The sequence below is a fragment of the Octopus bimaculoides genome, chromosome 14, assembly GCF_046866305.1.
Source record: "Octopus bimaculoides isolate indiv1 chromosome 14, ASM4686630v1, whole genome shotgun sequence".
Lineage (NCBI taxonomy): Eukaryota > Metazoa > Mollusca > Cephalopoda > Octopoda > Octopodidae > Octopus > Octopus bimaculoides.
In genome coordinates, this window is record NC_142941.1 from 47,654,317 (window position 1) to 47,667,610 (window position 13,294).

General features: G+C 33.9%; 1 protein-coding gene across 50 annotated transcripts in view; it reads left to right on the forward strand.

Annotated features, from left to right (window-relative positions):
• Positions 1–13,294, forward strand: part of LOC106880490 (protein hu-li tai shao) — a 139,480-nt gene that overhangs the window by 60,037 nt on the left and 66,149 nt on the right. For all 50 annotated transcript variants that reach the window (XM_014930438.3, XM_089362818.1, XM_089362819.1 and 47 more), the window contains one exon: positions 7,234–7,479. In XM_014930438.3, the coding sequence (XP_014785924.1) occupies positions 7,234–7,479 (246 nt within the window). The remainder of the gene's footprint in view (positions 1–7,233; positions 7,480–13,294) is intronic.

Below are 13,294 nucleotides of genomic sequence, written 5' to 3' on the forward strand. Positions count from 1 at the left end.
TAATGTTTGAGATAATCCTGAAAGCTCTATTAATCTTTATTGATTGATAATATAGCATTTCCCTCAGGATTAATTAAAAAAAAGATGTTTCTTTTTTAATTTTTGTTAAACTCACTTTATTTTAAAGCAGTGGTTTTCAACTGAAGTCCATGTAAGATTTTGTTGTTAAAATTTATCTGTAATAAATTGCTGACTTCTACAATACACACAGTATTTTTTTTCCTAATAATATTTAATTATAAAAGTATAATAGGATTTTTTAAACATTGAATGGCTGTGGGGCAGTGGTTCACCACCATAAATAGTTGAGAACCTCTGTTTTAAATGGTTGTTAGGCTAATTTATTATAATAGTTCTCATATCTTATACAATAATACTTTTCATGAAATTATTTTCCATAATTGCAATTTAGATTTTAAAAAAGACCCAAGTAATTGTATGGGGTGGGGGTGAATGTGAACAGGCAAGGGGTTTTCTAGCCTGTAGATTTTCCTGTTTGGAATAATGGAATTTCAACCAAAATTATATTTTTGCTCGTTCATCAGGAAAAAGGGAATAACTGGAGATGAATATTTTTTCTTTAATTCTCTGCGTCTCTCGAATGCTTTACTGGTTTGGTTTTTCTAAGTTAAACAGATTGAGATAATCTGATGGTACTTTTAAATGTTACCAACATTCTCTAATGAAACATTAGATTCATTAATGTCGAGACACACACACACACACACACCTCGTCAAGTCTAAACAAAACACTTGACAACTGACTCATTACACAAATGTATACAAATACTTCTTAATGAGACACTTATTACTTTTCTAAATGATAAATCTTGTTTTATATTGACTTAATCCCACAATCTTAACAAATGAAATGTTAACAATTCAACCTTAATCTGCTTGCTAGGAATTTCATAGTAACATGGTAAATACTTATGAGAAAATATCAGGAAGGAATGTAATGTTTATCTTAGTAAAATATCTCCTGTTGAATTTGATTTGGTGAATGGAGCTGAAATAAGCTGTAAAATCATATCAACACATTGTGCCACGTAAAAAGTGCTGGGCATCCAGCTGTAGGAACCAAGCCAAAAGAGACTGTAGAACCCTTGTGCAGTCCCTGGCTTTGCCAGTTCCTGTCAAGCCATCCTACCCTAGTTTTAATTCCCTTAAATTCAAGCAACATCTTCATTTAAGGGCTGTAGGTTGACCAAAGCAATGCTAAGTTTTAGCAATGGCATTTCTTGTTGAGAGTTTCAAGTGAAGCAGTTTAAATCTTCAACATTCTTAATGTGCCAAGTCATTATCATAAAACTTAAACATATTCTGTGTTTCCCCCATAAGGACAGAATTGAGAGCATAGGAAGGATTTCTGATTTACTAGACTTGTTTCCAAGTAGATGGTGCTCTGACTAAAAACAATTATGCTGTGTAGTGGAATCATCCAGCAGATTAAAGGCTGTTACTTGTTTGATTTGAGATATTACACTTCACTCTATCCTCCATACATTGCTTCATACAAACAATGATTACAGAAGGAGTTACTTTACTCTGTCTCTGATAAATAAAAAGCCAAACTTTTTGCTTTACACTTGGATATTATACTGTACAGTGCTCCATCATAGAATACATGGTACTCCATATTATAATGTTGTTATGATATAATTTTTCTATATTAATTGAATTAAAATTTAAAATGTTATTTCTTATCAGTAAGAAATCGACAAACATATTTGCTAAGTCTGCAATTACGTTGAACTGTGACATTTTCCTACCATAAATACTGTACTTGCCAACTGGAAACATTCCAAATGAAGGTTTGCTCTTATAAAATGTTGAATAAATGTTGTTGCATTTTCCCATTTCACATTCTTCACTGGTTTCTATGCTGGATGGCATTTTAAGGTTGATTCTTTGCAAAGAGGATTTTTTTTCCTTGTAGTTTCATAAATATCTTCTAAGAAATTTTAAAATTGTGTGTGTGTCATCTAAATGAATGAATTTTATATTTACCACTATTTCTGGTGTTGCTCTAAAACTGTTTTGTGGTTCCAACCATTAGAGAGAAAATGTTGCTCTAACAACCAAAAAAAGAAGTGAACTTTTAACATTGTTGGGTCTCATTAGCTTCAGTGCCATTAGAACTTCCCAGCTGTTCTCAGTGAAACTTGTACTGTATTGGATCTTCTTAATGGGCCTTATAACCCCCAAAGCTGATTTAGAACAAGACTAGAAATAATTTCATAAAGATTGGCTTGGATGCTGTATTTTGTATTATTTGATTTTCCTGGCTAAAGACTAATGGCCAAATCTACACCAACATGATCTTCTTCTCAATCCTGACTTCATTCCTGTCCGTTTTTTCATTCATCTCGAAAACGAGTGGCTTTAATGGGACTAAAATTATTAAAACTCAACTTGGTCTAAAAATAATTTTTATTTAGCTACACTGTCATAATTAGGACGTTTAATTATGACAATTCATAAATCAAGCAATAAACCCTGTTTTGTTAGGCATTTTATATGATTAGTAAATTGTGGAATGAAAATTGACACTCCTGGAAATATTTGCCACTTAATAGGAGGAATATGTTTAATTTTTGGAATTACATTTATTTTTGATAGATAAGTATCTCTTTGTGTACTGGTTCTGGTGATGCTGTTATGTTTTAATCAAAATCTTTATCGGTTGGCTATGGTATGTGATGCAAACACCCCAGATAAGAAAGCTGTACTCAGAGAAGAGATGTCAAATTAGTTTCATTCTACGTCAAAATAGCTTGGCTTTTACAACAAAAATATCCTTCATAAAAACCTACCAAAACTCTGGAGCAAGTAAAATGTATTTGTTTTTTTTTACACAGGAGAGTTATGACCTAAAAACTACTGTCAGCATCATGTCCTTTATTTTAAGTGTTATTCTCACCAGTGTTTCTGTATGGATCTTTTATCATTCTTACTTTACATGGATTATTAAAATCACTAAAATCATGTAGTATTTATAGATTACAGGATCTGATCTAATTGAGAGCAGAAGTGAGAGTTGACCACAGTAAGCAGGTTTAAGTGGAGGAAATATTTTGTGTCCCCTTGCTATCTCAGCTGTCCTTAACTTGTTGCTACAATTTTGTCCCTGCTTCTACTCTTTTCCAACCAGGTTTAGTGTACAATAGGTTCAACATTTTTATTATATGGCAAGTTGTAGAAAGAGGATTTCAACTTGTGAAAGACAAAAGAATTGATAAGAATTATAGCAAATATTTTCAGTTTTGCAAATTGTAAAGTTGTTTTAAAATTGATTTGATGTTGCACATTTCTGTAAATTATTTGCCAGACAGCTTTATGGTAGATTCACTTTAAAACAGAAATATTTCTACCACATGTGTTTTCAGTTTGTAGATTGTTTTCTTATACTTGATGTAATTTTGAAGAATGCAATTCTAAAGTAGACTTGGATAGTTTTCTTCTGCTATTTTATTTTGCAAAACAAGTTTTTACTTTTGTATTTATTTTTGTTATACTTTTTATTGACTTGCTTGATCCAATGAAAGCATGAACTACTGTTAATTCTCTGTTAATACCACATTATTATTATTATTATTATTGCCACCATCATTGTTGGGAGGGCAGCAGTTAGGCAGAATTGTCAGAGCATTGGACAAAATGCCTTGTGGTAGTTTGTGATAGTCCTTTATGTTCTGAATTGAAATTTTGCCAAGATTGGCTTTGCTTTCAATTAAATAAAGTACTTGGGCACTTGACTTTATTTTATTGACTTGGGACATCCTCTTTGGTGTTGTGCTTACGTTAGAATTTATTGTTACTATTATTATTATTATCATTATTATTATTATTATTATTATTATTATTCAGTGAATGGTGGATTGGCAAAATCATGAGAGTATTGAACAAAATATATTGATGGATTTGTTGAGGATTTTTTTTAGATTTCAGGGTTGAAATCTCACAGGTCAGCTTTGACTTGCCTCCTCTTGGGGTTGATAAAGACTAGCCCAGCTCCAGCATGGCCACAGCCAAATGACTGAAACAAGTAAAAGAATAAAAGAATACACATAAATATATGACAGGCTTTTACACAGTTTAGTTTCATTTAATAAATTCCATTGGGCAGGAATCACCCAACCTGAGCTTTGACAGAAGATACCCAAGGTTCTGTGTAATGGGTTCGAACACTTGGTGTTGTGCATTCTTTAATCTATAGCTACTCGTGTTATTTTAGCTCCTGGCATCTGACTAATTAGCCTAATTATATAAATTAAATTCTTCCCAGCATACCAAATAAGATCATTTCCCTGAATCTTTTCAGTTTCTTTTTTTTTTTTTTTTTTTTTTGGTTCTTTCATTAATCTTGATTGAAAGAGTTGATTAATGAATAATTTTTAACTTCCAGTTTTACCCAAGTTCTCAATTTCTTTACACCTCTCAGGCTATAATGTTTCCCTTTTTCCTTTTCTGATTTAGCCCCATTCTAGATTTTATTTTTTTGCATACTTTCCACTTCTCCTCCTCCTCCTCCTCCTCCTCCTCCTCCTCCTCCTCCTCCATCTGTTTAACCCCTGCTGATCATCACTGCACATAGAATACACCTTCCGCCCCCCCCTACAAGTGTAACTTAGAAACTCATTCCTTTGTTCGGGTATTTCTAATTTATCACACACTGTCATCTCTTCAAATTCACAATTGTCTGGATTCTTTTTCTTTTCATGTTGTCTCTTACCAGCTTCCATATAGGTTGTGGGTGTCCAGCTCTTAAGACGGCCAATTAAAAAGCAATTTAACATAAAATGATAGTTTCTATAACAACCTGGATCTTATATTAGACTTCATTGTTCCACTGAAAGACAAAACAGGATTCATTGAAGTTTCTGCAAATTAACCCTGGAAATTATTCCCAATTTTCAGATGCAAATTTATTTCCCCATTCTTTCATTAAGTATATTTTCTTAGAAAAACTAGCGGTCATACTTGAGCTTTAGATCCACATTTAGTATGACTTGTAAGAATTTTTAATTATTGAAAGGAAAAAAAATTCGTCAGTGGAGTGGCATCATTCAGGTACTGAAACGATGTAAAGCGCATTGTATAACATCTTATGAATCTGATTGATCTTGTGATCAAAGTTTTGAAAGAAGACGATGTGTGTCTTTCATTATTGAAAGCTGAAATTTTTTCTTTTTCTGTCAAACTGTTCAGTCCTAACTAGTTTAATGGCTGAAAGTGTCACACAAAAATATTAATGTTGGGAACAGGGTGAGTCAAGCTAGAAATTGATAGTTTTTACATTAATATTTTATAGAAATCAATTTTTGTGCCTCTTCCTCATCATCATCATCGTCATCATCGAACACAGACTATGGTAGATAGTATTTCTTAAACCTGAGACCTGTTTGTTGTCTGGCTACAGAAGAATTTTCTTGTTTCTCATCACCATTTGTAATTCTGTGAATGTAATTGTTGTTGAATTTTTATTTTTACATGAAACACAAACAAAATCTGATGACATCACCACTATTTAGATGTTGTACAGTAGGCGTCAACCTCTTCTTTTTTTTTTTTTTTTTTTTTTTTTTTTGTGGCATTTCAGATATCTCTCTGAAATGCCAAATTCTTCTCTTCTAATGCCGCTATCTTTTTGGCCAGATTGACATATCTGTAAATCATACCACAGAAAATAGATAATTTTAAGACAGATATTGTCTAGGATCAACTGTAAATTTTACATTCACGGATCTACTGTTAATCAAAATATTCAACATGGTTATAAACTGGTTTTATTTGAGGGCTGAGATGCAACCCCAAGCTTCTTTTGTATGATTTTGTTACCTATTGATAACGTTTTTTATCTATAAACTGTTGAGGCCCTGCAAGTAGTATTTACGATCCATTTTGTGGCCTGCAAAGATTGTCTTGCTTTTTCAGTTTTCTATTCTTGTAAATACAGATGAAATCTCTCTAAGTACAATTCATCCCATTAATACTGACCCAAAATCTCAACAATGAAGCCAATGCAGTTCTTTCTATTCTCAACTCATCTTGTCTAACATTTATCTAAATTGCATCATTTTTCATAGCCTTGCTAAATTACACTAGACAATTTTAAAATAGTCTCTAAACAACAACTCAAAAGAGGGTTGTAAAAATATTAACAAATTCTTTTGAAAATGTTAGCTAAAATAATTTTTATAGTAAAATATAAACTTAGAGATGCAGGCATGGCTGTGTGGTTAAGAAGCATGCTTCCCTTGTGAGTCTTGGGTTCAGTCCCACAGTGTAGTTCATTGGCCAAGTGTCTTCTACTATATAGCTCTAAGCAAAGCCTGCCTGTTTGTGTGTGTGTGTACTCTTGTCTTGACATCACGTGATGGTTGCAAATGAGCATTACTAATCTTACAAGTTAGGTTGTTTGTTCCCAGTCTTCTGTGTAGAACATGTCTGGCCATTGGGAAATCTTATCTTGCTTAGAATCAAGTGAGGAGTGATGTGAGGAAAGGCATCTGACTGTAGAAAAATCTGTCTGACCCATGCAAGCATGTAAAAATAGATGTTAAATGATGATGATGATGATAAATTCATAGCTAAAATAATGTTTAGTATTTTTTGATTTTTGAATGTTGGCTCATATTTGAACAGAAAATGATTTAAATTGGTTATGCTTTGTCTTACATTCATAAATAAAGTAGAACTGAAATTTAAAAATGTATTTGACAAGTTGATTTTATGGGACTTGCATATATTTTACCAGTAAAAGAAACCCTCTTAAAAGACCTCCAATTGCATATATTAGCAATATTAATTCTGGTTCATCATCATCATCATCATCATTATTGTTTAATGTCTGCTTTCCATGCTGGCATAGGTTGGATGGTTTGACCGAGGTCTGGCAAGCCAGAAGGTTGCACCAGGCTCCAATCTGACTTGGCAAAGTTTCTACTGCTGGATGCCCTTCCTGATGCCAACCACTCCGAGACCGTAGTGGGTGCTTTTAACATACCACTGGCACGGGAGTCAGTCAGGTGGCACTGGCATCGACCACGCTTGAATGGTGCTTTTTACGTGCCACCAGCACGGGAGCCACTTTTTAAATGGACAGAATCATTGTTGCCAATTTTTGTTTTTAATGTTTCATTGTAGATTTGATTGCCATTTCAAGTTTCTATCTTTGAGCTGTTGTTTGTAATTTTGTTTTATTCTAAGATCTGTTTTGATTTTCTTCAGATCCAGATGATCCAGAATACATTCGTCAGAAGCAACGACCAGCTGTTGTAAAAGAAGATGTAAAGCAAATGGAGGACCGCAGACGTGTCTCCATTGTGCTGAATAGCGAAGCCTTTCGAGAAGAATTGGAGCAAATTGTCCACGAACATATGAAAGCTGGCCACCACCCTGCGAGTCTCGCCTTGCAGCAGATTACCGAACTTCTGATGCCACACTCTGCTTATCGTAGTAATAGTGGATTCCGAGGTAGGTCCTTTGATTCAATAAGCTCTTTAAACTAAACATCCTATGTCTTTCATCAAGACTTGTATTCTTAAGATATATTTCTATTACAACCAAATCTTATGTAGTCTTAATATAACAAAAATCCTTACTTTAATCTTTTCTAGTTCACAATTTCTAGTTCACCCTAACCTTATATGTGGGTGAGGTTCACTTGTTTCTGAATTCTTAATTAGTGAAGGTGCATGGCTCAGTGGTTAGAGCATCGAGCTTACGATTGTGAGGTTGTGAGTTCGCGAGTTCGCTTCCCAGACCAGGCTGCATGTTGTGTTCTTGAGCAAGACACGTTATTTTACATTGCTCCAGTTAACTCAGCTGTAGAAATGAGTTGTGATGTCACTGGTGCCAAGCTGTATCAGCCCCTTTGCCTTTCCCTTGGATAACATTGGTGGCGTGGAGAGGGGGGGCTGGTATGCATGGGCGACTGCTGGTCTTCCATAAACAACCTTGCCTGGACTTGTGCCTCAGAGGGGAACTTTCTAGGTGCAATCCCATGGTCATTCATGACCAAAGAGGGTCTCATCTCCTCAATTATGTCTATATTGAACAGCTTTCTTAGATTTTCATTATTGACCTTTTATTTTGCTCCTTATTTCACTCTTAGCTTTTTTACTCTGATCTTCATTAATTGAATGTTTCTTTGTTGAGATTTTTAGATCAGGAAAGTGGAGAAGCTCACCACTCCAGAGGTTCTGGTTGTTTGTTCCCATTTAGGGTGGATACTTCTGGTTTTTGTTACAGTTATCATGTGATTGCCTACTGTATCATCTCTCTCTCTCTCTCTCTCTCTCTCTCTAGAAATTATCATTTAGGTGTTTTCTTCCCCCTCTCTTTCTTATTTCTATTTTCCAATATTCTTTTGATTAATTATTTCCTTGTTTCTTTAATTTTACTTGTTTTTGGTTCAACTCTGTCATTAGTTTTACCTGATTAGCTTCTTTTAACCCTTTAGTATTTAAGCTGGTCAAGTCAGGCTCAAATATTCTACCTGTTTTATATTCAAACCGGCCAAATCTGGCCTCATGCCCAACCCTACAATGTCATCCTAAGCATAAATGATAACGTCACTGAAACCTTGAAGCTACAAGATAATGCATGATTAATTCAGAACAATGTGAATAACCTAATTTGACAGTAATCTGAATGCTCAAGGGTTAAAGTTATTAAGACTAACCAGAGATATATGAAACACACTGCTTTCAGTTTTCATCAATAAAACGCAGACATTAAATTCGATTATTGTCTTTGGGAAACTATGAAGCGGTAGCTCTTAGTTTTAGTTATTTAATGTTTTATAAAATTCTAATATTATATCTAAGCGCCTTCATTTTCCTTTGGTACTCCTAGGAAAATAGCACATCAAATGATGGCCTTGGCTGTTATAGGAAAAGAGCAGATATATTGTTTGGTATCAGAGATTAGAATTAGTCATGGAATAATATAATGAATTAATGGTTAGAAGATGTTAGTGTGTACAGTGTGGCATTTCAACAGACTGCAAATATGGTAGGGTGTCACTCATCTGACACAGTGAGTTGAAGACTTTCATCATTTGAGACAATCCAAGCAATTAATAAACAGAATCTCTCTCTCTAGAGATATTTAAAATCTAAAAACCAGAAGATAACTCCAGAAGATCGAGTAATTGAAATGTTTGGATAATAATATTGGCAACAAAGTGAAAAAAAAACATGGAAATAAATTTTATCGAAAATTGTTGGCATTTCTGGCTGTAAGCCAAAGTAAGGAGCATTCCAAGTAGATTAGGGGTCATTTCTGGGCAGTAGTATTTACTATTCTTAATCGGTGTATCACACAGCTAGTAGTAGTAGTAGTAGTAGTAGTAGTACACAATACTAATTCAGCTCCACTTTCACCTTAGTTTATTGTAAAATAATGATTTCTTTTTTACATCATTGAAAATGCAAGCAGATAAACAGATATGTAATAGATATGCTGCTATTACACAAAAGTCCTGGGCCACTAAAATACTGGAATTCTTGCCATACACTTTTAGGTTTGCTATTGATAATTTGCAGTTATTTTCTTTACATATCTTAACTGTTGATAGTGCTTTTAGTTGGGTTCTAAAAACTTTTGGGTCTTCACATAACAGAAAGCCCAGATAATCATCATTATCACTGCCACTGCTGTCACGAGATACTTTTTGTTTTGCCTGATATTTCTGCTACTGTCTTTGAAACTAGTTGAAATGTGAACAACCTCCACCTTACTTTCAGAAATATTTTAACTGAAATTAATCTTTAATTTCTTAGCATTTATGTTTCTTTGAGAATCTTGAATTACAAGATCCTTCCGCCACCACTCTCATTTATCTGCATGCTAATGATTTTCACATTACAGTTACCATGGTTATAACATACCTATATTAATTTCGGTAATGCTTTAAAAAAAAAGGTTTAACAGCCAGTCATTAAGATTTCAAGATTTCTATATTTATTTTTAGATGAGTTATTCTTTGATCTGAATATTTTGATGGTGATTTAGTGTGATTGGGAATATATTGGAATCAGAGCAGCTTCGATTTTTTAGGAGAGTTTTAAACACTTGTAACTTCCATTTTTATTTATCTGTTTGTTTTGTGTGTGTGTGTGTGTAATGTTTGCTCTCCAACTTCTGCTGCTGAAGAGAACATTTAATGATTGAGTTCTCTCTATCCCCCCCCCCTCTCTATCTCTCTCAGCATGCAAAAGGTGTGACGCAACATTTTACTAATACAACGGATAGAATGAGGCAAATAGGGAGGCAGATATATTAATAGATGTGTAGACTGATTGTAATAGACAATGTTACAAAAATTGTACTCTAGGGTATTAGCTTGCCTCTTATAATAGTATTAATTAGACAAACAAAGGAAAGTTTTCCTTTAAGACCAATTCTGCCAATAAATGAAAATGAGGATTGTTTTAATACTTGGCAGTGAAAGGCCAGCAGCAGCAACATCAATACCTAGAAGAAGGATTGAGAAAAGTAGATTGATGGAAATAAGTGTGGAATACGTTTCACTTCTGAACCTGCCCCACTTCATTCTATAATAACTGAAGTATTTTCTTGTTGACGCTTAGCTCCAAGTTGGTCTTGATTCATTAGACCTGTCTATGCGCAAAAGTCTTCCAAATATGTCCATCACATCTTTTTCCCCAGACAATGCAACCAGAACTGCTTTATCCAGAGCAACCTTTCCGAAGAAGATGAGAGAATGATATTTGAAAGAGCTTTGATTGCTGTTTCTGACAAGTGACTGCATAGAGTTCAGCATCTTGTTTAGCAACAGTATTTTGTTGTCTTGTGTGGGCAGTTCATTGGGAATGAGGTAATTTTTCTGTAAAACAGAAGTGGTCTGTTTATTTGAGCTTCATAGATGAAACTTAAATCAGCTGGCAGAAAAAAAGTGGACTTAATTGACTCCAGTTAAAATGAAACTCAGAATAGTAAGTTACCAAATGTCACAGAGTGTGGCACATTGAGGAGATAGTGGGGACTTTTGTAGATTCCATGCATGTGGCAGATAAAAACTGCTTTGAAATTCCAAGTTTCAGTTTTGCTAGAAGTTGAAGGTTTTTAATTGTGGCAGGCAGGCTTGTGTGGTTTTGATTTCATTTGTAGAATTCACCAAGAGCAAGAACAGAGTAATTTAGTTGTGTTTTAATTATCAGATAACTCTTACAGATTTAATCATTCACCATGTTAGTCAAGACTGAGTATTAGAGATTATGTTTACAGTGTATACTTAACATGAATTTCTTCTGTTCATTGTTTGTCAGAAGTAAAAACAAACATGGTTTATACAGTAGTTTTGGAATGTTGAAAATTCAAAATATTTTACTGTTTCATTAAGATGTTAATTATTCTTAAAACTGAATTTATTTTAACTTGTATGAGATTTTTACATATTTCTCTATACCCACCTTTTTTGGATAGTGCTTTATTTATTGAAGTTGTCCAGTACATTGAGCAAAACTTTGTAGACATACAACAAATATTTCTAGTAAAACTAATAAAGTAACAGAATAAAATAAAACAGTTGATTTACAAAAGTTGTATTTCAACTAAAATATAACTTCAAGTTGGAAGCTCTAATAAGTTTTCCAAGAGAAAAATTCTGATAAAGGATTTCTGCTAAAGAAAGCTGCCATTTGCATGCTTTCTTTGCTCTGTCTTTTCCTTGTGTCGCTGAATGTAGAGAGCCAAATTAGATCTTAAATTTAACTTCTATAAAATAAACAGTAGTCTTATATATGTAATATATAGTGAGGAGCAAAACTGAAATTATCCACGTTATTTGTAGACAAAAACTCCCTGTTGTGTTTTAAAACCTAAAAATAAGGGAAGTAATTACAATAAATCAAGTTTTGGACACTAGACAAGCTGACTGGTGAAAATAACATGCATGTTTCAGTCTTATGAGACCTCTTTAGTGTACTCTGGTCATGTGACACTAATTATATCAGTATTACAAATGAAAGAAAATACCTCAAGTGCTGTACATGGGTAATAGGGTGTTCATTCAAGAAATTACTTGATAACACTGATGGGGTGGGGGTGATTAAAATTTAAAACCAGCAAGGGAATGACATGAAATTATCATGCATACACTACTACCACCACCACCACCACTTATACATACTACTACTACTACTACTACTTATCAAAATTATGAGATTGAATATCATAGCAGGAATCTATAGTCATGTAGTAATGATTTGCTTTAGTGAGTTGCTATTAACAGAGGAAACGGTTAAGGACCAAACAAAGTAGATAATGGTTGTCTAAAGTAGAGTTTGAATTAATAAACTTGAAACGTTCTTGTAAAAAAAAAAAAACCTATTTCTGAGTTGAAAGAGGAAGTGACTAAAAGCCAGAGAGTTTCACAAATGCAAGCCTTTCTGACTCACATCAAAACATTTGTGAAATCATTGAATGAAATTTATTATTATTAATTAATTAATGTTTTTCAAGTAACTTAGAGGTCTTTTATTTGTCCTTTAAGAAATGAGACAAACTAATAAAACCCACTGTTAGTCATTTAAGGAATATTTCATTTGCTCTCAGAATCTACTTTCCTTTTGTATAGTCAAATGGGTTTTCTCTTGAATGCAGCTGAGGATATTTGTGTATAGCTAATACTTTATAAAGTGTTCCACATTGGTCAGTGCTGAAGTATTTTCAGTCCACCAATGCTAGTAAGGTTGATTGTGAAGTTTTACATTTGTAGTGGCTTTGGAGGTCTTTAGATGGTGATGTTTAAAATCAAATTGTTAGTGGAACCATGATGGATAAAAGTTTGTGACATCATTTTAAAAGTGACTAATGATAACGAGTAATCGGAGACGAACTGAATCTGAATTTGTGTTGAAGTATTTTGTGTATTGTGCACTTCTCTAGGAAAAGGTTGCTTCCAGCGCCACCAGTTGGTTTAGGTTCAATTCTTAAAGGTGCAGCAATAGCTGTGTAGTTAAGCCATTCACTCTGCAACCACATGATTTCAGGTGAAGTCCACCTTAATAGCTTCTTGGGCAAGTGTAGTCTACTGTAACCCTAACCCTAACCCAATTCTTTGGAAGAGAATCTGGTCGATGAGAACCTAATGTGTTTTATGTGTGTGTGCTTTTGGTTATCTCTCCTTTGACCACTGGAATTGTTTACCTCCTCATAACTTAGCAGTTCACCAAAAGGAGACCGTTAGAATAAGTACCAGACTTAAAATAAGTACAGGGGTTGAAGTACTGGCCAAGATACAGCAATTGAAACAAAGATT